At 29.5% G+C, this 23,976-nt stretch overlaps 2 protein-coding genes across 3 annotated transcripts; one reads left to right on the top strand and one right to left on the bottom strand.

Annotated features, from left to right (window-relative positions):
- On the bottom strand, positions 1-18,336 carry LOC122273396 (cytochrome P450 3A2). 2 transcript variants are annotated; one of them, XM_087166278.1, is made up of 7 exons: positions 18,199-18,336; positions 10,267-10,557; positions 7,735-7,914; positions 6,264-6,425; positions 3,992-4,214; positions 1,511-1,708; positions 1-769 (listed from the first exon to the last, which is right to left on the bottom strand). In XM_087166278.1, exons 2-7 carry the CDS (start codon positions 10,543-10,545, stop codon positions 324-326), a joined length of 1,488 nt encoding a protein of 495 aa, XP_087022404.1. In that variant the 5' UTR covers positions 10,546-10,557; positions 18,199-18,336; the 3' UTR covers positions 1-323. The 2 variants fall into 2 exon arrangements, with proteins under 2 accessions (XP_087022404.1, XP_087022410.1); XM_087166284.1 differs by lacking the exon at positions 18,199-18,336 and adding an exon at positions 17,146-17,692.
- LOC107445785 (uncharacterized) lies at positions 14,777-15,865 on the top strand. Its single transcript, XM_016060268.3, has one exon. The coding sequence runs from the start codon at positions 14,777-14,779 to the stop codon at positions 15,863-15,865; it is 1,089 nt and encodes a 362-aa protein (XP_015915754.2).
- Positions 18,337-23,976: the final 5,640 nt, after the last annotated feature.

The raw sequence follows: 23,976 nt of genomic DNA, 5'->3' as shown, positions 1-23,976 counted from the left end.
TTTAAAAAAAATTAAATAACTTCTTTATTGGCTAAAAAGAAGACAATTAAAACTTATAGTTTTCAACCAGATATCATTCACAGGATTGATTGTAGTTGTCAAGGAGATTTAAGGGTAAGAAGATCATCAGTTTTTCACACTTTTCAGAGTCAAATTCTTTCAACAGTCAAAAAGTAGCCAGTTTGTCTTCCAACTGCACCAACACAATTCCTTCGGTCCAAACAAGTAAATTTAACAAAGAAAACAAATGACAAACAAATAACAAATTTTTAAAAAAAATATATAATAACCCTTTTTGTTGGGTAAGAAGAACACAGTTAAAATTAGTTTCTAGGTACAGCTCTCAACCAGATACCATTCACAGGATTAATGATAACTGTTGGACATATAAGAGTAAGAGGATCATCCGTTTTTTCACACTTTTCAAGTGTAAACTCTTTCAGTAGTCGAAAAAGCGCCAGTTTGGCTTCTAACTGTGCGAATCGTGCGCCAATACAGTTTCTACGACCGGCACCAAAAGGTAGAAAAGCCATGGTGTTGACAGATCCTTTCCTTTCGGGTGAAAACCGATCTGGATCGAACTTCCAAGGATCCGGATAGTATTCCGGATTGTGGTGAATATCCCACACAGGAGCGATGACAACGGTGCCTTTTGGAACTGTATATTTCCCGATTCCATGGTCCTCATCACACAGTCTTGAAACAAATCCTGTAACAGGTGGATAAATGCGAAGGGATTCAGTGAACACTTGGTCCAGGTACTGTAAATCTAAAAAGGGGAAAAAAAAAGTGGTTAGGTAGTTTGAAGGTTAGCAACTTATTTTAGAAAATTTAAAGCATTAATTCATGAAGTTTGTCGAAATATCCATTACCAATCATTAGGAAGATTTGAGATAGCAAGGGAATGATTAAAATCCTGACGAACAAATTTATTTATCTAGGAGGAAGCAAAACAAATTTGTATTTATCTAAGAGTCACTTTTTATCGTTATCTTGACATAAACTGGTCTCAGATCGTTGTAATCCTTTTTTGTCTCTAGTTGAGCTAGAATGGAAAAGTTTAGACGCTTTTTATTTTTAATTCTTACGAACTTCGTTTTCCGATTTTTAATATCTTTAGGTTTTTCAATTCATTTTTATAAGGATTCCAGAATTACACATTAAAGATGGCCATTTTCGAATCATGAGAATACATAGTAAGGATAATTACTTTATAAGAATTCTAGAATTACACATTAAAGATGGCCATTTTCGAATCATGAGAATACATAGTAAGGATAATTACTTTATAAGAATTCCAGAATTACACATTAAAGATGGCCATTTTCGAATCATGAGAATACATAGTAAGGATAATTACTTTATAAGGATTCCAGAATTACACATTAAAGATGGCCATTTTCGAATCATGAGAATACATGGTAAGCATAATTACTTTATAAGGATTCCAGAATTACACATTAAAGATAGCCATTTTCGAATCATGAGAATGCATAGTAAGGATAATTACTTTGTACAGTTGCATAGCTAGAGTCCTCAGCTGCGTCTATTTCTTGTTGGAGACGTTCTTGAATTTCAGGATGAGTTATCAGCAAATAGAAGGTGAAGGCGAGCGCTGTGGCAGTCGTTTCGTAGCCGGCTAACAAGAACACGTAAGCATTAGCCACTATTTCTTCGTCAGTCATGCCGGCAACGCTTTCATCGTCATCTGAGGAAAGAAAAATTCTATAAAGTACAACAGAAAAAATAAACATTATCTTAATAAAAGGTTTAAAATTTCACACTTGCTAATATTTTATAGATTATTAATATTTTGAAATTGTTCCATTGTGTGTATTTTATAAAAATTTATCAAATAACATAAAAGATAGATTTTGATTATTGATTGGCTTCTTTTTTCATGCCCTCACTCATTCATTTTTCATTCCCTCACTCATTCAGTTTTCATTCATTCTCTTCGATCCTCATGTTCATCCCGCAGTAGACTGATTGTAAAGACAGTTCCCAGGGAAGTGCCAAAATCAAGCATCACTGGTTGCGGTCAGTAAGAGGGTGAGTGACCACTTTGACCGGCCTCCATAGGAAGCGAGAGTGCGCGGTATAGGTCCTCGAGAAACTGTTCTACTGTAAAGTACTCGACTTCGAGAGCAGTCGGGTTACCAAAGAGGAGGAGCCATCCATTCTGCAAGGGAACATTATTGTGATGGCATGTTTTCGGATTATTCTTAGGGATGTTTCCCAGACCGTCGCGGATAGCCCATTGTGCAGATCTAGTGCGACGTAAATAAGGTACCTACTATACCCTTGCATAATCATTCTCTTATTCCCCTTCATTAAGATACTTATGCTTTTAGACTACCGTTCAAAATATGAAATTTTGAAAAAATACATCTTAGGACAATAAAAAAGTCTCTAAAATTGCCATAATGAACATCCTAATAATCATACCTTAAGTACGTGTAACTATTGATAAAATTCCAATCTTCCCTCCTTAAGTCTAATATAACTTTAAAAATTATTTAAAAAAGAGCTAAAAAACATTTAAAAATGTTGATAAAAATTCAGACTCTAAAATATAAATCTTATTTTTTTATTCATTGATTTACCTTTCTTCATCACAAAGAATTAAAATTAGAAAAAAAGAAAAAAAACGGAGAGGATTTATATGATCATAGTTCAACGATGTATTAAAATATTTGAATCCTTTTGAGTCATTTTAGCTACATAACAAACTAAAATGGTTGAGGAGTTGATTTTCAGTCCTTTTCATGACACTATGACCAGAAAGGTTGTAAACCAAATATGAAAATGTTAAAAATTCCCTGTAAACAAATATGGAAAATATAATTAATATGGAAGAAAGCTATCACATCCTATTTGAACTGCAGCATGCGATTTTGTATGAAGCTTCTAAGAACTACAAGCAGATCTTAATTTTATTAAAGGATAAGCAATTGTACAGTATTAGGAGTCGATTCTGGTTTTTGGCGGGACTACAATTTAACAAAATGCAACATGTTGAAAATTGCACCCAACTTATAGGAGCTACCAACATTTCCTCTTAAAATAACGATCCCTAATGCGTATAAAAAAGTACAACTCGCTGATATTAATTTTGTAATTTAATCCTCTTAGTGTTAGTAATTTTGTTGCTTTTACTTACTAACATCTGAGGAACTTTGAATAGGAATGCACGTTAAGTGAATAATTAAAAAAAAAACTAGTTCCAATTTGCGTTTTAAGAAAGAAAAAATTTTAAAACTTTTTTTTAATTAAAGTACAATTTTGTTATTTAAATAAATTTTATTTCATTTCATACTTCATTTAGAAGGGAATATTAATTGAGTCATATGGTTTTAAATTGAACATTCAATTCATCCAAAAACAATGTGAACCCAATTAAGAGAAAGGAAGGTCGTAGGAACTACAGGCAGGTACTGGGGTCCTTTAGATGGTGATTGTTTTAAAAATGAACGATCTTAGAAAATAAAAAACAAATAAAATTCTCCATTAATCCATTTAAATAAAATCCACCCTTGCAAATAAGATTTTGGACGAGAGCGCCATTTAGTGGAAGAAGATTCTAAGTGGTATCTTAAAAAAAAAAACTGATGCTCGTTAGAAGATCTTATTTTAATATTATTTGTCTACACAAAATTAATTTATTTAGCAAAATCAGTGGATGCAGGTACGTCGAGACAATCTTGGAGTGTTTTCGGAATATTTGAAGGAATCAAGTGCATTTGATAACAAAAAATCGACAAGTAAGAAACAGGAGAAGATTAAAACACAAAGCTTACAAATGCTATGACACGAAAAATTTAAATTATTGACAAAGATTTAAAGATTACACTAATTGGAAGCTTACGGACAAGAAAAGAGGCCAAATCTAATCTGGTCAACTATGTTGTTAACGAATAAGGCTGATTTAATTTTACTGAAATACTACTTAACTTAGAACTTTCAACCATCCAACTTAAGTGGTGCTTACCATTTTTTCGGTGATCCAGCATCAACTGTAAAAGGTCAATGCTTTTAACGTTGGGATTTTGCTTTCTTGATTTGATGACGCTCATAACATTGTCTACAATCAGCGAAGTCATCTGTCCAGCAGTCATGTGGTCGGCAATAAACCCCATTATTTTGGCCACGAAAGGAAACATAATGGCGAGATCAACAGCCTCATTCTGAGAGTAACGGAAGAAATCACGCACCTGAAAAAGTTTGCAATCAGTGAAAAATAATGATTAAAAAGGATGAAAACTTCCGTGTATATTTTTTTTTTGTTGTAAAATGACTTGTTTACAAAAACTTTTTTCACTTAAGGCCTGTTTACACGGTCCAAGTTCTTGAATCCGAGAAATTGGACGGATTTTTCTGTCCAAGAAATTGGATGATTCGCTGACACTATCCAAGTTCTTGAATGTCACTGATTCGTTGAAAGAAAAACTTGCGCATGCGTATTGTTCCTATTCAACATTATAAAATAATACTAACATAAGTTTAAAATTACTAAATAAATTCAAATAAAATCATAATAACACAAATAAATCTCAACAGATCAATTTATTTGTACTAAAATATATGAAAACAGACAGCTAAATGACATAATTTGCTGCCTGCTTGTTGACGTCACAAAACCTAAGACGCTGATTGGTTAAGGGAGAAAAAACTTGGATGGAAAGTAGAACATGCTCTACTATCATCCAAGAAGTTGGACCAAGTTCTTGGATGATTGTTTACACGATCCAAGCTCAAAGCAAAACAAGTTTCCATCAATGTCAATCAATTTCTGTCCAAGAAATGGGATCGTCCAAACCGACCTTTTATACAGAAGCAAGAAAAAATAGGGAAATCAATAGCAAGAAAAAAAAATAACAAGTTAGTCGTCAAAAAAAAAAAAAGGTCGAAATGTATATTGATACCAAAATTTTTTCTTTGATATCAAACTAATCATCACTTAGCTAAAACTAACGTGACCATTACATCTGCTTATCTAAGAAATTTAAATGGTAAAAATCTTTAAAAGATACAAACAAACGAACTAATTGCTATTGGTACAATCCTTACTCCCTTCCAATTCAACCAAAAATAGATAAATTTATATTTAATTTATTGTCAATAATTAATTTACTCAAATTGTGCATTTATAGTTTATTAAATACAATATTACTCAGTAATGAATAAAGAAGCATTTACCTTTGAAAAAACTAAGTTCTAGTTTTCAAAAAAAAAGTTATTGCCTGTGGGAAACAAATCCGAAGAACGGGTGACCAAGACAAGACTTCAGGCCTCAACTTGTCCAGTTATTTATTTGAACTTTTGCTTTATAGTACACTGTAAAAATTCCCCGTTCTTTTTATAGGCTTTCTCTGTATATTTGACGGCTTAAAGTTGTTTTGATGACAAAATGGTTTGTCGCTGTTTTTTTTTTAACCTATTCATAAACGGATTAAGACTGTTCTATTTTTTTCCATGCAGTTTTGTTTACCTTAAGATGACTCTACCTTCTTTAAAATCATTTTACGATTAATTTTATTACCTCCTCTAATTCTTCAGCAATTATTTTATAAAGAATTTTTATTAAGTTAAGTTTCCGAGCATTTTTAAACGGGTAAGCCACGATAGCTTTAAACTTTCTTACACTAAAATATTGTTTCAATAAGTAAAACTTTTAATACAGAAACAGTTTACGATTTTTCTTCATGCTGAGATACTAGATTTGCGGTAGCTTAGGGAACAGAGTCCTCGCTTCTCAATGAAGTGACTCAGGTTCGAACCCCGGCGTCGACTGGTCGTACAATTGCTGCCCTCGGCTCGCATAAACCACAATACCGGCATAGTAATTTATAGAGTTTTTTGTTAAAATACTTGTTTATTTGTTAAAATAACAGTGTTTATCTGTTAAAATAACAGTGTTTATCTGTTAAAATAACAGTACTTATCTACTTAAAAAAGAAGCGTCTCTTTTTAAATAATAGCATTTTCTGTTAAATATAGGGTTTTATACAGGCACACCAACTGACAGTTTCCTTTCCATAAATTCAACAGATTTCTCTTCTACAGTGTTAGAAATTTAAAAAAAAAATATATTTGGTTATATTTTCACAATTTTAATTTGTAGACAGTATTGCTGTTCATTATCTGTTTATCTTCTGATATGAAGCTGCATAATGGATTAATATAGTTCAATAATAAAAATTAAGTTTCTTATGACACAACATTATTAATTATAAATGTATGGATCTGAATCTAACACTTACGGCAATCAGGAACTGGTCTTTAGGGTTTTCTTGACAATGAGTCTTCATGGCAAGAGCACAGTCCGCAATCACGTCTAACGTAAGTCCCTGTATCAGTTCGTATATGTCGAACATTTCGTTGTTTTCAGCCTTCTTTGAAACTTCTGCAATCGTTACATCTACCTGGAATATTAACCATCCTTTAAAATAACTCTTAACTAAAATTCTAAAAATAAAAGTAACTCCATATATTTGTATTTTTGCATACTCCATACATTTCATGACACCATTCATTACATATCTCCATACACTTCGTAACTCCACATGTTAACTCCATTTCCGCCCTTTTATTTTTTGAAACTTTTTCAATTGAAGACCAAAGGGAAAGAACGGTTTGTTAAACGGTTTTATAAAAAAACTGATTATGAGGAGAAAAACTATTTTAGGAGGGATAAAAGAAAGGATTCTTTTATCCCTCCTTTAAGAAAGGATTTTTTCTTCAATACTGCTAATCTTCAGAGAGTTACAACTCTCTGAGAGAATCAAATTTTCGCGATAGAAGTTTTTTAAAATTTAACAATCCTCAAAATGCAACAAATGACGATTCAATCGTCATTTATTATTCACAAATATTATTAATAAATTGCAATTTAATAAATTAATTACTACAACACTGGTCTAATTTCTCTAGACCAGATTTTTTTTTTATGTATCCTCCATAAAGTGAACTAGCAACTAATTAAATTGTACGATTTATTTTAACACCCGGTCATCATGACAGTAGAAATAGTCGGACTTCTATTTAACGAACTTTCATTTTGCGAATTTCTCTATTTTACGAATTTTTTTGAGGAACCAAGAACATTTTGGAAATTTCTTCGTAAAATAACTTCCAAATAGCGAAGTGAATTTTCTGTTTAACGAATTTTTCTTTGAGATCTACTTTCCCTATCTAAAATTACTTTGCAGTTATAATTTTATACAGCAAATAAATACAGTCAAAATTGTATTCATAAATTTAGCTGTTTTAAGTTGAAAATGTATGTAGCATGATAGTGTTATTCTGGATAATGTTTTGCTCTATTCTTGTTTTCCATGCACATTGCTTTTATGGCTAAGATTTATAAAATAAATAGTAGATACTAGTTTATTACAAGATAAAGGTGTATCTATTGCTTTTTAAATTATGTCTAGTGCTTATGAATTTAAAACCTGTTTTGTGTTGTTTAAGCATTTTAATAGGCGATTTTCTATTTAATGAATTTTTCATATAACGAACTTATTATCGGGATTTAGCAACTTCGTTAAATAGAGGTTCGGCTGTAAAATACTTAAATCGGCTAAACATAAAAGTATTAATATGAAACTAAATTTGGATAATCTCTATGGTACAAATAAACAGCTCAATTTGGGCAATCATTTAAGATATATATATAAAAAAAATCAAAACCGGTCGATAATTTCAGTATATTGAGAGTACTTAAAATTTAACCTTTTTGTCGACAATCTGAGTCATCAATTTGATCTTTCCAGAGCTGAAGGTAGGAGTGATGAATCCGCGTACTTCTTTCCATCTTTGATCCTTCAATGCTAAAAGAGTCTTGTTTAAAGGTTTTGTATCAATAAACATCTCAGGTCTGTTTCCAAATGCGTGGAAATCCTTGATCATAACCTGAAAAGAAAACATCCCACAATATCAGCATTATACAATAACACCAGCTTCCTCTCATAATTTAAAGCATTTCTAAATTGTAGGACAGGATTAATGTATCGTGAGCAGAAACTTACAAAAAAACATTAAAATTTTCGCAGCAGGGTCAAATTTTTAAAAGACAAAATCAGATTGTTGGCAAAATGTGGTAATAAGGCGTCAACGTTTCTTTAGATGCCGTGGCAACCAGGCGTCAATAAAGATTTTTTAGATGCCATGGCAAGCAGGCGTCAATAAAGATTTTTTAGATGCCGTGGCAATCAGACGTCAACGATTTTTTAGATGCCGTGGCAATCAGGCGTCAATAAAGATTTTTTAGATGCCGGGGCAATCAGGCGTCAATAAAGATTTTTTATATGCAGTGGTAATCTGGCGTCAGTAACTATTTTTTAGACATCGTAACAATCAGGAGGCAGTAACGATTTTTTAAACGCTGTGGCTAACAGTATCTGAGAATTTGAAGACATCGGATCAGGAATCAGATTTTAGTGTGTTAATATAAAATATTATTAATTGTACAGTAAAAATTAATTACACTTCGTTATTATTTAATAAATTATAATTCCTAATTAATATTTTGAAAAATGCACGTTGTTCGTAATAGCAAAAACGTAAAGCTATGAGATGGAGGGTGATAGATATATATTAGGTTTCTAAAAAATGTGGCTAAATAATTGAAATATTAGAAACACTTGTTCTAGCGAATTCAACAACCGATAGTCGTAACAGCAGAAAATCGAATTCGACTGTATAGTTTCAAAAATCTTGTTTATACAAGTATAAAACCATCAGTTGAAACCTATTGTTCGCAATCTTGTTCCATGAAAAAAAATATATTTGTATGAAATGCTACGATATTATTTTTGTTACTGTAATGATTACATATGTGATATTGTTATGCTACGGTATAACAGTATCGTAGCATAGTCTTTCTTAAAAAAATCTCTTACATGGTATTTTGTCCGAGTGATATTTTAGAAAGCACCTAAGCAAGAACAATTTGTTGGGTAAAAGTATCAATTTAAAATACCAATGGCATGATGGTGGCGATGTTGTCAGTATTACGCTTTATGGTCAATACAACCTTCGTCATATCTCTTAACTACCTGGTTCCTATCGATCAAAAATCTGTATTTAAAATGTCAAATCAGTATGTAAAACCCATCAAAAGCCAGCCTTAAAATCTTGAATCCAATCCAGAAGACAAGGGAACTCTTGGATCAAGTATTCGGAGAAATTTACCTTCGTGGAGGACTTTTTGATCGAACTAACCCTCTTTTGCATTAGATGGAGAGGAAAATCACGAAAACCTCCCACGGTTAGCCTGGTGGCAAGGGAACTCTAACCCTTGATCCGTCTACCACTGGGGATATTTTACGTTGGCACTGTGGTTGGTGCGACCAGCCATCGCTAGGATTCGAAACCGGTTCACCTCATCGGAAGGCGAAAGCTCTATTCCCTGAGCCACCAGGGCTTGTACAACATTTTTTGTAAATAAATAGGATATTAACAAGTTAAAACATGTACAGAAGTCTTAGTTCAATTAATGATTATCGAAAAACCTACTGGCGCAGATGATCAAGACTTAACTGCAGTTTGAAAAAAAATGTGCTTGAATGTTGCACTATTCAGTAATGGCTGCTTTAGCTCCCGCAAACATTCGAAATAATAATTGCAAAGCCTTATTTTATACATGGCGTGTCTTTAGAAAACGAAGCAAAAATTGGTTCAGTTTCAATTAGATACACAGAAGAGCCATTACATTATGACCATCCTCCATCTATAACAATGGGCTTGCCCAGGTTTTCATGGTTTCTCGCCCAGGAACATTGTCACACATTAGGACCCATAATCCTCATTGAACAATCCCTGACGTCTATAAGCTACTTGAACATAGTTCACCCATTCATGGCAACAGTTTTTCCTGCGGGGGATGATGTTTACCAACAGGATAATGCACCATGTCATAAGGGTCGAATCGTCGAGGAACATTCCAGTGACTTTCAAGTCATGTCTTGGCCCCCAAATTCAGCTGACCTTAATCCAATAGAGCATTTGTGGTCCTACTTGGAAAACTAAATTCGTGCTGCCACGCTACCCCCTCGCAATGTGAGGGAATTGCAGGACCAGTTGGTGAGCGCTTGGTACCAGATACCTCAGACTACCTATCAGCACCTTGTGGAATCAATGCCACGGCGGTTGCTAGCAGTTTTGAGGGCTAAAGGTGTTCCTACATGTTATTAGCAGGGTGGTCATAACGTAATGGCTCTTCGGTGTAGTTTTTTCTAAATAAATTTTGTTAATTAGTCATACCTGTTTCAACATTTCCAGATCATTCACAACTAAGTACGGTTCACCTCCGATGAAGTAGCCGAAGACATTACCGTATTCTTTCAGCCATTTTGTGATAGCTTCATTGGGTGGTTGTCTTCTTATCTGATACATATTACCACCCAAAAAGTCTGGTTTCGGTCCAGGTATGCCATATTTTACAAACAATTTAAGCCTTTGGTGCCTTTTGAAAGCCCATTTTATCATAAGGGATAATATGTATACAAATACTATCACTAAAACAGCTGTTGTTATTTCCATTTTCTGCAAAACCTGAAATTAAAATGTTTTAATTAATTATTATAACTAAATAAAATCATTTATCATTTATGAAAAAAAATTGATAAAAAAATAAATCATTGTGAACTCTAAAATGATTTCAGTCAAAATTATAGGTTTTACAATTTTTATTTAAAATATTTTTTTCTATTTCTAATATTTTTTCTACTTTTTTCTAATTCTACTTCTAATAGTTAATCATAAAAATATTATCAAAAAGCGTTTTAAATAGATTTGATTTTTAACTGTAATGATACTCATAAAAACCGTTAAAGCTCACCTGAAACAAACACAGAAAAAATTTAACATTTTCTCACCTTTGTTTCGTGAATTGCTAAGTTTCTAAATTTATCACCAATGATAGTTCCTTCTTTTAAAAAAAAACACAATCAAAATAAATATTATCACCAAATGACTCGAAGAATTGAAATAATGGTTGATAAAAATTGGTTCTACAGTCTCGTGATCTCAGTGTCTCTATTTCCACTAAAATTATAAAATATCGAATAAAATATCGAATTGACGATTATCAGACGATTAATAACGGTAAGACAGATAAATGACGATTATTATCATTCTCTGAAAATCTGCTTATGGTTGAAACATAAAACGGTCTAAGTTTCCTACCTCTTTGATACGGTGTTAAAGAAAAAGATATCTTGAAAAACTACTGTTTTAACGATCGGATTTTCACGTGCTAAAGGACAATCTCAATGGTTCAAAAACTTGAGCTCAAATATGCTAATTAATTAGTCCTAATATTTAAGTTTCGAAATAAGATACAAAAATGTATTTGTTCTGATCGAACATACTTTTTATGGCAAATTTTTATTCTTGACACTTAAACTAAAGGGGAGAGAAAATATCGTCCCGATAGTTTTGCAGGAAAGCGGTCGAAAATTTGGGCCTTGCTTTTGCCCAATATTTGAAAATTTCTAAGCATATCGAAAATTTTCACACACAACAACAAAACTTTAAGATATATTAACGATTTAAAAATAATGTGAACGATTATCTATCTTTTTGTTATTATTTTTTGAACAAAGGGCGAGGAAATTTTTAGAATGTAAAAGAAACAAATTTTTATTTTTATAAAAATTTTAACGAAATCGATCGAATAGTTTCTGATTTATAAGGTTTCAAAAAAGTCATATTTTTAAATGTTCATTTTTTTAAAACTTTCGACCAATTTCATTCAATTTTATATTTTCTGATTAATTGCTCATTAATTATTACTCTAAATAGTAACAGATTTTTAATTTAATTAATAGAGTTATAAAAAAGTGGAATATAATTCTTGCAAATTAATTGAATATATATATATATATATATATATATATATATATATATATATATATATATATATATATATATATATATATATATATATATATATATATATATATATATATATCTTTCTAATTTAAACAATGCTTGTGGGTAGTATTTTTTTATAAAATTTTATTATCTATTAATAATATCTTCAGCAGTTATCAAAGTATGAAATGTAATTTGCTTGATTTTATAATTTTTACATAACACTAGAACTACACATATGGGTTAGAATATATAATTTATCTAATTCTTAAGTAGTCATATCATAAATAGATACGACTATAATTTACACTAAACTTTTGTAACAACTGGATGAAAATGTAATTTATATTAAGCTTTGGTAATCATATCACAAATGTGTAAAAATGCAATTTAAATTACGGTTTTGCAGTCATATCATGTCCCAAATGGGTAAGAATGTAATTTACATTAAGCTTTTATAGTGATATCACAAATGGTAAAAATGCAATTTGCATTAATTTTGTAGTCATAACACAAATGGGTAAGAATGTAATTTACAGTAAGCTTTTGCAGTCACATCGTTTTTTATTTCTACCTTTTCAAAATATTAAACATTATGATTTAACATTATGATATAGGAATCTGCTCTAGGTGTTTACGCACTATTGTATTGTTTTGCAACATATGAATTGAATAAATTGTAATGCTACAAATTTTAAAAAAAAAATTAGATAAACAACCTAAATGAAGTCTAAACAGGTCTTGGAAATGGGTGAAAAATATGATTGTTGGCATATTTATTGAAAAATTACATCTTTATTTAAGTTACCAATCGCAGTTTAAAACTATTATTTCAATTACAATTCATTTCCAGCTAATATTTTAATGTATGTATGTTGCCCTTAATTTTTTTTTAAAGTTTTTGAATTTTATTAAAATACTTCTCAAGGTTATTCATTAATATCTGTAATACTTGTAAGTAAAACACTTGAAAATATTAAAAAAGAAGTTTAAAAAATACTTAATGTACAATTTACTCATAATACTTTATTGAAAGATAGAAATTACGAGGGTACTACGCTTTGTATTAAATATCTTATAAAGTGGGAAATAATTATGAACTAAAACTTTCAGAATACTCGGTAATTTTGCCAACATTTTAAAAGCATTACCGCGAGAGATCTGGAACCAAGTAAATTTTCATATGAACTTTTTTAATCATTTACATGTAGCTGGTGTGGAAAATAATCTTAAATCCAATTTCCCAATTCAAGAAACAGACATTAAAATAAAAACTTACCTACTGTTTGAAGAAATTTTTCCCAAAAGGGTAGAAAATTAGTAGCTTTTTTTCTTTACTTCAAACAAAAGTTTTTTTTGCCCAATAAAATACAAAAAAATTTCGAAATATATTACTCAAATTTGTTGGAGCTCCTTTTGACATACAAAATTTTTCCCCAATAAAGATTCCAAAGAAAAGTATTAAATTTTTACATTTATTTTTCCTAGTTTTAGAGTGAGACCACTGTGCCCCCAGAACCTCAAATTTCTTATCTGAAACAAATTTGTTCTTCTCATTTGCGTTTTTTTTTTTTTTTGAATTAGTGAACAGTCATATTGAGTTCATGCTAAATTTATTTTCTATTATTACTAATTTTTCTGCATTTTGCTTGTCTGAAAAATTAAGAGTTTGAACACTTTTTTTATTATTATTATTATTTTGTATTGTTGATTTTCAATTACGAGATGAGAGTATAATTCTTTATAATGGAAAAGTTCTACAATATAGCAGAGAATGCCGCAATAAGATATTTATTTTTTATTAAATTTTATTAAACATTTTTCATTATACATATTATATTTTTTTACATATTTTATTTTTATTATTATATATTTCTGTATTATTTATTTCATCATAATATTGTATAATATACATTATATTTGTATTATATCTTAATTCTTAGAAAATTTTTCGTGTTAAAAATTCATACGTTTTATTTGCACTATCATATATTTTGTATTTTATTATATATTATATTTGTTAGTCTTTTTTCGAGTTTGAAATTATATAAAATGATTTTAGTATTTAAGTTTATTATTTAATTCCAATAAAGCTAAAATTTATTGTAAAAAATGTTAATAAACAATTTAAAAAAATATTACTTTCTTATCACACGAAAATGTTCCATGTGGACAGTGGTTAACCAATGAAACCACCACCCTCCTTGTGGGACAATGAATCAGAATTTTTCTTAAGTGTAACTTTCATTCTTAGACCCTATGCATCATAATTAGTTGCTCAATTTTAAAAAAATATAAAAATTTGTATTCGCTTGCCTCAAAGGGATAAAAAAATTTAACCAAAAAGCGTAGAAAATTAGTAACTGTGTATAACTTTTATTTGTTATTTATATAAAAATTCATCATTGATAATATTTTTTTAAATTCAAATTAAAAAATAAATTATTCGAATTTTTTTAGTTTAATTATCAATGCGCGTTAAAAAATATATATCTGATTTTTATTTGAATAAATTAATGTATATCTTTTAATAGTCTCAGTTAATAAATTGATGCAAATAAATGGCGTTTATTAAAGAGGCTCTCTATTAGAAGGAGACAGGAAAATGTAGACATCAGAATTATGAAGCGTTTTTCTTTTCATCTTTTGAGTAATGAGTGAAAGATAAATTTATTCGATCCAGTTTAACCTTGATTAAATTAAACGGAAATTCTGAACAACACTGACTTTTCTGAACACAAACTGAAACTTTTGAATAGCAGAGAATCTGATAACCTTTATTTACTCTTTCTCCCGTCTGATTTCGTAATCAGTTTATATGCATCATTTCAATGCTGGTTTTCTAACTGTGAGGATATTTAACTGTGCTTCTTTTTAAGTTTTCGAAAGCCTAATTATGTCAGAGTCAACTGAAATCGTGAACTATGTGACAAAAAGCTACCTGGCTCAAGAATACATAGCTGAATGGGAAGTTGATAAACTTTCTAAATTAGGAACGAAAAGTATTCGAACCCCAATATTTTGCCCGGTTCCGAACGTGAACATCAAATTCTGTTTCGAATTATGGTATCAGATTATCAAGATGGCAAAAAAGGAACGTGATGTGTCTTGTTTTAAATTGGTGTTGTTGAAATTGGAAGATTGCGACACGCCATCTCTGAAATTGAAAATTGACGTTTCAGTTAACTACTCGGATAATTCTGTGTACAAAGAGTATAGTAGTCCGATTAGTATTTCTGTCGAAAATATCGATACTGTAGTTTGTGCCGATGCTACATCGGAATTTTACAATTACTCAGGTGGGTATTATAATGAAGCTGTGCACAAAAAACGAATGGTGAGTGATAAGTTGTTTATAAAATTTCACACAAAATTCTATGGCCATTTAAGCTCGCCAGCAGAGTATCATCGAAAAATGGATAAGCTAGATAATTTGAAAAGCTTCGTGAAAGATTTCAAGTCCATCTACATTTCAAAAGCTTTCAGCGATGTAGTGTTTGATATTGGTAGAAAAAAACTGCCAGCTCATAAATCAGTACTGGCAGCTCATTCCCCAGTTTTCCTAAAAATGCTTGAAGATGATTTTGAGGAATCAAGAACAAACACGATCACAATCAGGGATTATGGTTGTGAAACATTCGAGAACTTCTTGAGATATTTGTATACCGGGGAAATAGAAGACAAGACATGGATTTCCATGAAAGATTTGTACATTCTTTCTGACAAGTACGCTATAATAGCTCTGAAACAAGATTGCGCCGATATCATCGCTTCAAACATCAATATTGATCAGGTTTGTGAAGTTTTGGAAATGGCGTATTTCTACGATGATCAAAAATTAAAATGTGAAGCCTCTAATTTTGCTCTACAGCATTTTGACGAATTAGTATCCACAGAAAAATGGGCAGAATTAGTAACCAATGACCCATTGATTGGATATGAATTACTTCGCTTGCACAACGATGTTAACTCTCCGAAAAAATAAAATTCTAATACATATTTCTATATATTTCTAATATATAAGAAGAAATTCTTATACAATGATATTTTTTTAAACAACTGCTTGTGCTTTTCTTTTATAGAAATTTTAGACATCCATTAAAGAGTATTCATTATTTCAATTATGAATACTATTTGCATGCTACTATATCTGAATACCATTGCATATTAAATGTAAAATCATGTTAAGATTTTAATACTTCAGGGTTAAATTCGTGGTTTTTTGATAATTTTTAAGATGCGTTTTATCCGTAATAATTTAAACCATGTCTTTTATATAACTTCATGAATAAATAATAAGAATTCTTTATTTCTAATTTGAATATTATTAACACATTGCATTTTAATCACGTTGTTTAGATTTTTATGTTTTAAAATCTCCAAAAAGTTAGGCATTTACAGATATTTTTTTTTAATGATAATGAAAAAAATATTTGATTGATATGTTTAAAAAATGTAATATTGTATTTAACATTTATGATTTTATGAAAACTATGGTTCAAACCGAATATGTTGTTTGTAAATTATAAACAATTTAATTGGAACTTAACTTTTTTTTAAAATGAAAATGTAATATTGTATTTAACGTACGATATTTTTTATAATAATTGTGGTTTAAAACCCACATATTGAGAAATCATAAAAAAATTTCACAGCAACCTAACTATTTCACTCTAATAATTTTTTTTTATGATTCATTAAGAAAAAATTAAATAGAAAGAAGTATGTTACATAATGTTTTAGAATATATTTTAGTAAATAAATTTGTTTCAAAAAATTAAAAAATGATTTATTTTTTTGCATTTACTATATTTTCTTATGCATATTTATTTTCTTAAACGCAAAAATTAGTATGAAAATAACAGACTGTTTACAGGTCTTATGATTGTTATCAAAAGAGTAAATTTCTTAAAAAATAAATCTGCCGACCAATTTATAGTAATAAGATTGCATTAGGAACAAAGTTCAGCAATGATAATATATTTCATTTCTGTGAATCAAAAAATAATGATTTACGTATAAAAACATACAAAAAAATATATTTAGCATGCATATATTATTTGATCATAATAACATATTAGGTGGATTTATGTATTTTCTAAGAAAATACAATAATTGAAGTTAAAATAAACATGTAGATTTGAAAAATAATTTTTTTTCAGTCATTCTTGCTTTACAGTGATCTAGTACCAAAATAATAATACTAAATAATGATAATTTGAATAGTAGAAATAAATACTTTAGAAAGAAAAGAAAGCTGCTTACCTCTTTTCTTGTCTTGTTCAATTTACTCCAAGTAAGTGAAATCGATAAAATAAAAGCTTTTTATTTTAAATTTTTGCCATAGAAAAAAACTTATCAAATTTTGCAAATAAATAATAGTATTTAGTTTTAAAAACTATCATCACACATTTCTCGTTTTTTTTTTTTTTTTTTTTTTTTTTTTTTTTTTAATTACTTTAATCTGCTTAAAAAAATGTTCTCAAATTCTTAATTCTGTTATCTGAGTTATCAAAGATATTATTTTATTAGCTGTTTTGTTAATCTAATTTTTATTATTGCATTATAATAGTTTTCTTTTCCCCCAAACTTAAGATTTTGCAATTAAAATTATATCACAATTTAACGATGAATTAAAACTGAAAAGTAATGATAACATAAAAACAAATAGCAACTTGCTTTAAAATATTCAATTCTACCTCCCTAAATGACACATGGTGTGCCAGCATAGAGGCACCACTGATAAAATTTGGGGATTCTCAATTGTTACCCTTATCAACAAATTCTCTCCTTTTTTTTTTATCCCTTAAGCAACCTTCTTATGTAAGCGTTAGAAAAAAATCATTGAAATGGTTCATGGCGCCATCTATCTTTGACTTGGGAATGCATATTTATCAAAATATATCTAACATAAAAATATGTTTAACAAACTTATAATTAAGGTTAACATTCTCTGTAATTCAAGTCACAAAAAATATTTTGCACAAAAAACAACGTTTAAATTAATTTACGCTATGCATAGATTGTTCTAATAATCTGGGGAATATGCAATAAATTATGCCTTGACACTGAAACTATGCAAATACGACTAATTAAAATAGAAAATAAAATATTTCATTTATTTTCCATGTATTTTTATCTGTAATTTTCGATCGATTTTTATCTGTAGTTTGCTAAGAATTTTTATCTGCATAATTCAAATATTTTTTTAAAACGATGACTAAATAATATGAACAAAAAAATTATATAAGAACCGAATTGAATCAGACAAAAATTCTTTTATCAATGCAAAGAGAATATGAAGGAATATATACTCACAATATTATTGAAGTATGAACGTTGTTTTTAAATTTTTGTTTTAACCAGCTAGTGGAATTGTGGAATAGGATATCTTGTCAACTCTGTCACCCTGTGTTTACTTTCTTCAGAGTACCATCCTTGTCAATACTCAGTTCCTAAATACCCGTTCTGTAAAATACCTGTTAATTCGCACAGCGAAACTGTTACGTAAGAATTAGGCGAGAAATGTTATTGGCACATCAGCTTGAGTATTGAAATATTTTATATTACGAAGTCTAATGAGATAATTAATGTATTGAATGCTTATGAATTTTTTTTTTCAAAACAGGTGCGAAGCAATGAAAATATATAGATGATCTCAACCAATAAAGTATTTTGGTGATTAATCTATTAAATTAGAAAATTAAAATTTAATATTAATTACGATGTCACACAGAATAATGAAGCTCATATTTTCAAAATTAAAAAAAGGAAGTTTATTTTGGTGTTAGAAAAAAAAATTTAAATTTTTTTTATTTGTCCGAGAGTTATTTAAATCATCTTTAGCTGATAATTATACAAATAAGAAGAGGTCGTTCAAATATTATGTAAGTATTTATGGGTTGAAAAGATTTTTTATTTTTCTTGAACGAGATTTCTTTGTTAGATGGACGAGATGGTTAATTCCCTTAATAAACGTATAGTCTAGTTGTTATCGCGAGAAATTACCATTAAAATACATATTGTAAATCTCGAGCCAAATGGCAAGTAGATTATTACATTGACTGATTATTACTGATGGCTGATCGATTATTCACTTTTACCGCTTTTGGTAATTATTAATGATAACTGGCGACATTTAATGTTAATCGATTATTTACATTGATGTTAAAATCTCGATAATATTGTTTAATCTTTTTACTGAAACAGTCAAGGGACTTGATCAAATTTGAATGATCGCTTGATTAATTGTTGGCCTTCTTTCTTTAGGGAAATGACCCCACAGAGTTATTATAATAATATTTGCCTTGAATTGATCATAACCCTTAGGGATTTGATCAAATATCCGTTTTTATCATTTCTCTGCGACATGTTAATCAGCAATGCTCTCAATATAAACAATGTATTTAAATGTCTATGCACCAATCAACAGTGTGTCTATTAATCACCTCCCTTCCTATTTAGTTTTAGATTATTTGTCAAAATTGGCATCGATATAATAATATAAAATTTCATCGAAAATATAAATGCCGTATGTAATCTTAAGCCGTATTTACCTTCTGTCTTCTGTTATCAAACATATATTGATGTTTGTAATATTGCCTACATAATTGATGATTAGTCAGATTTCTTATAACAATTTTTTTCCTCGCTCAAGCGTTTGCGACTCCCAATGTGTAAATGTTTTGCTTTTACGTTTAATCCTTTTCGGTCATATGATTGCTCTTATTTAATGTCGTTTCTTTTATTGAATGACAAAAAAATACGTCCACGAAAGTTTAAATAATTATGTCTAACCCCTGGTGAGTATACTGCTTTTGTTTGAGCAGCGGTGGCTCAGTTGATAGAGCGCTTTCCTCCCAATGACGTGAGAGAGGTTCAAATTCCGACAATGGATGGTCGATTCGAATTCTGTTCCCAGTTCTCACCGACAGCAGTAATAATATGAAATATCCAGTGGTAAACGAGTCATGGGAAGTAATGCGTTGGGAAGTTTTTATGATTTTTCCTCTCCATGTAACTCAAGTGCGGTTAAGTCCTTCACGAAGGCTAATTTGTCCCAGTGTATGATCCAGGTGTATCTTTGTCTTCTGGGTTGAGTTTAAAATTACGAGGCTATGGAGTTGAACATAGGTAGACAAAAACTCAAAATTTTATCTGCAGCTCAACGCCCGTTGTAAAAAAATGCTTTTACTTCATTTTTGACAAGAATTTTAAAAATACGAATTTAAAGGAATGGATTGTGGAACACTCTCCATATAAATGCACTATGTGCAAAAAAAAAAGAAAAAAGAATATTTTTTCGATTTAATGAGTGAATCTTCTAGACAAAAAAAAATTAGGAAAAATACCTTTCTTTAAACTAGGGTGCGTAGCGTTTTTAAAAAGTGCTTAAAGGTGCTTATTTTCGATTTTCGTTTTTAAAAAACCTTTAAAGGTGCTTTTTTCATTGGGTGTTTTTAAAAAAGTGCTTAATTTTCCCTTTAACATTTGTTTTTCGCTATGAATTATGCAAAAAAAATAATAATAATAGTAATTCACATTTGTTCTATTCAATGTTTTCACAATTAATTCAACCCCAGTCTATTTTGGGCATATTGTCAGTCCGTAGCATATGAAAACGCCATTCATTTTGCATGACTCAAAATTTCATTATTTTTGACAATTGTCAAAAACAATGCCAAAAGTTTTTTTTTTTTGACATGATGGTTAAAACAAGATAAAACCGTCAGTTGTCAAATCTTTCCAACCCTGCCTAATAATATTTTTTTAAAGTGCTTAAAAATATTTTTTGAGTGCTTAAAAGGTGCTTATTTTTTGTTGAATAATTTGGCTACTCACCCTGTTAACGGATTCGGATTTTTGGCCTCGAAAACGTAATATTGAAAATATGGGTCCCATACCTTGTGCAGAAGAGCGCTCGAAAGATGAGTACCTAAAGTGTAATTTCACTTGCCCCATACTTCGCCACCTTTAATAAATCTTGTTTATAAATTTTTACAAATTTCTCTAGAACTATTCAATTTCCTTTAAAATTAAATTTGAATTTTGTCATTTTAAATTTTGTAGATTAAATTTGCTTTTAAAATTTATATACCTACCAATGTAAAATATATTCGTCTATTGTTTAGTATACATAATTATGAAAAGTAGTTCTTTTCGTCTCATCTTTTGACTAAAAAGTTTTGTAAATGTGTTCAAAATGTTTTGATTTGCCTAATCAGTTCCTATGATAAACTTTTGGTTTCATATTTTAAAGTTTGCTGCAAATTTGCATATTTTGAAGGTCATTAATTCAAGTCTGTAAAATATATATTTATTAAGGGAAAGGAAGCTTTTTATTTCGCATTTTAAAATATCGTCTGCACTAATTAATAGACCTTCGAATCATTAATAGTGAGGGCTACTACGTGAAAATCCAGTCATTAAATCAGAATTAATTCAGAGTGTTTACTATTTTATATTGCTCTCAGTACATTCTGTGTAATGATTTTTTTTTCATTTCTGACAAGGATTCTAAAAATATATATAAAAAGTAGTTTGTGGAACATCCTTTATATACATTGACATATATCTGATGTGAATAATGTTTTAATTTAATTTCTCACAAAGTAATATATATTAAGCTATATATTATATCACTATATGTAAGATATGTATGCAAAATATATATTAAGAGTAAATATATATATAGAGTACATCGAAATGTCATTATTTTAAAATTTCAGCCTTATAATTCCGTTTGTGATATTTTTTTTAAAAGTCTGCGTTTATATTTTTTATTATCTATTTACAATACTAATTAAAAACACATATTATTAAAATCATAATTTTTTTTTTGCCTGTTTGACCTTTGAACTATGTTTTCTTTGTAATCATAAATAACAGTAAATGTCTAAAAATTTAAAATAAAGTCGAACATTTATATTAATAATTATTTTTTCAGAATTTTATTATTTATTTTCCAATATCGCCTATTTCAGCCTATCGACTTTTAATTCGAATTATTTGGCAAGGTATTTCTACATAATTATTACAACCGGCGAAACAAAAATCGAGGGAAAAGCTTCCGTTATAAGTATTTTATCTTCATTAAGAAATATAAGTTACGAAATTATGTGTTATTTTGTACTAGAGTCTTATTACGCGTTATTTTATACCTGTTATCAGGATCATCCAAGTAGTGATTAAGTACACACCTCTTTAGTCAATCAATGCACGCATATTTCGTCCAGTGTGAAATTAATGGTGCTTGAAGTCATTTGATTATTCCAGAAAAGGCTTAATTGCTACTTCGAACTCTTATTTTTTTTTCTAGATAAATTTAATCAAAAAATATCTCCAAATTGAAGAACAGGTTCTCTCCATCTTTCTTTCTTTTAATTTCTTTTAGTAAGTTTTTCACCGAACGCTTACCGAATTATTTTGAAATTATTTGATAGAAATCGAGTGTTTAAAATTAAAACAACATTCCAATTGCCACTTATAGGCTTTCAGCTTATAATAAAGCTGAAAATGTCGTATATTGTAACTTTCAAATATAGACTTAGCTTTCATATAATTTTAAAACTACACACTTAACAATTTTTTTCTATGCAAAATCTAGCGCTAAGATTTAAGGCGTCCGAAAATATATCATGTTCCACATTTCTATTCAATGAAAATTTATAAGGGGTGTTTCATTAAAAAATATTTTTTTAAAAAAAATCCTTTTAAAAATGAATTTTTAAATGTGTTCTTAGTATTTATTACGCTCAATAGATGTTGTTTTGGAGCTCATTTCAGTTTCAGCTGACAAATAAATAAGTTTTGATGATTTTATACTTTTATTTTCAGCAATTGAATCCATAATGATTCGTGCAATTAGCTGATCGATACGAATTCCGGATGCGGAATTCGTATCGACCAGCCATCCCTGGGATACGAACCCGGTTCACCCCTTTAGAAGGCGAACGTAGCAGAGCCGTGATGGCCACATTAAGCCATCACGGGTCTGCTACGTACTATTGCAAAAAAAAAAAAATAAATAAATAAAATAAAATGCAAGGTTTACCGTTTTTGTGATATCGTAGAAAGGAAATGGAAATACGGGGAAAGTGGGAAAATTACGTAACCTGGAAATACCTATTCTATTTACAAAAAATATAATCCTCTATCAAATTTGAGGGTGTAGTTTAAAAGCTGTTCCGATAGAAAGATGAATCATTTTAACCCCATTGGAAAAATAAACTATTTTGCTTATTACATTTTTAGGAGAATCATATTGTGAAAGTACTAATCCGTTTTTTTTTTTTAACTCTTGTCAAGACAGAAATGAAAACTATGCACACAAAGAATCGCAAATTAGTTTTAAACGAAAAAGATAAAGAAAAAAGTCTTACAGAACTAGCCTACTAACCTTCGACAGTAAAAAAATATTTATATATATAATTTTTTAGATACATATATAAGCAAAGGCCATAATTTGAAAGTAACAAACTTCATCCATACTCTTTGTACACAGAATAAGTGTCTCAATGTACGCGATTTCCCCACTCTCATCACTTTTCCCTTCTCCGTTACCATGGTATCCACAAATCTTGCTTTTTCTCCACGCCAGTATATTCCGAATTCTCACTGATACTTACTATCGTAGGGAAAAGCAAGGTTCTCCGTTTGTGGAGAGTGGGAAAATTACGCAATCTTGAGATGTTTATTTTATTCACAAAGAATAAAATATTCTATCAAATTTAAGAGCGTAGTTTAAAAGCGGTTTTGATAGAAATATTAATCATTTTAAGTCCCATTTAAAAAATACTCTAGTTTACTCATTACATGAACTCTATTTTCAGGAGAATCATACTCTGAAAATACTACACCTTTTTTGAAAATACTACCTCTGAATATACACACTACTTTTACTTCATAATAAGTTTCATAAATCTTAGTTTTACATACAGATTTATTTGATAAAGGAGATATCTAACAACTATGCTTCGTATTAACTATGCATATTGATATAATCAAAATTATATGGTTAAAATATCGAAAGATTTTAATTTGTGTAAACTATACTCATTGATTTATACACAGAACTAGACGGTAACAGAAATATTA

Source organism: Parasteatoda tepidariorum, chromosome 1, assembly GCF_982258835.1.
Source record: "Parasteatoda tepidariorum strain Cologne lab strain chromosome 1, Ptep-v5.0, whole genome shotgun sequence".
In the NCBI taxonomy this organism is placed as follows: Eukaryota; Metazoa; Arthropoda; class Arachnida; order Araneae; family Theridiidae; genus Parasteatoda; species Parasteatoda tepidariorum.
This window is presented reverse-complemented; position numbering and strand designations above follow the sequence as displayed.

Excerpts from the sequence above, each read along its gene's own strand:
- LOC107445785 (XM_016060268.3), top strand. The coding sequence starts at position 14,777 with ATGTCAGAGTCAACTGAAATCGTGAACTATGTGACAAAAAGCTACCTG.
- LOC122273396 (XM_087166278.1), bottom strand. The coding sequence starts at position 10,545 with ATGGAAATAACAACAGCTGTTTTAGTGATAGTATTTGTATACATATTA. Across the intron at positions 6,426-7,734 it reads CTCAGATTGTCGACAAAAAG|GTAGATGTAACGATTGCAGA; the intron begins GTTAAATTTTAA and ends TTAATATTCCAG. Across the intron at positions 770-1,510 it reads TAGCTATGCAACTGTACAAA|ATTTACAGTACCTGGACCAA; the intron begins GTAATTATCCTT and ends TCCCCTTTTTAG.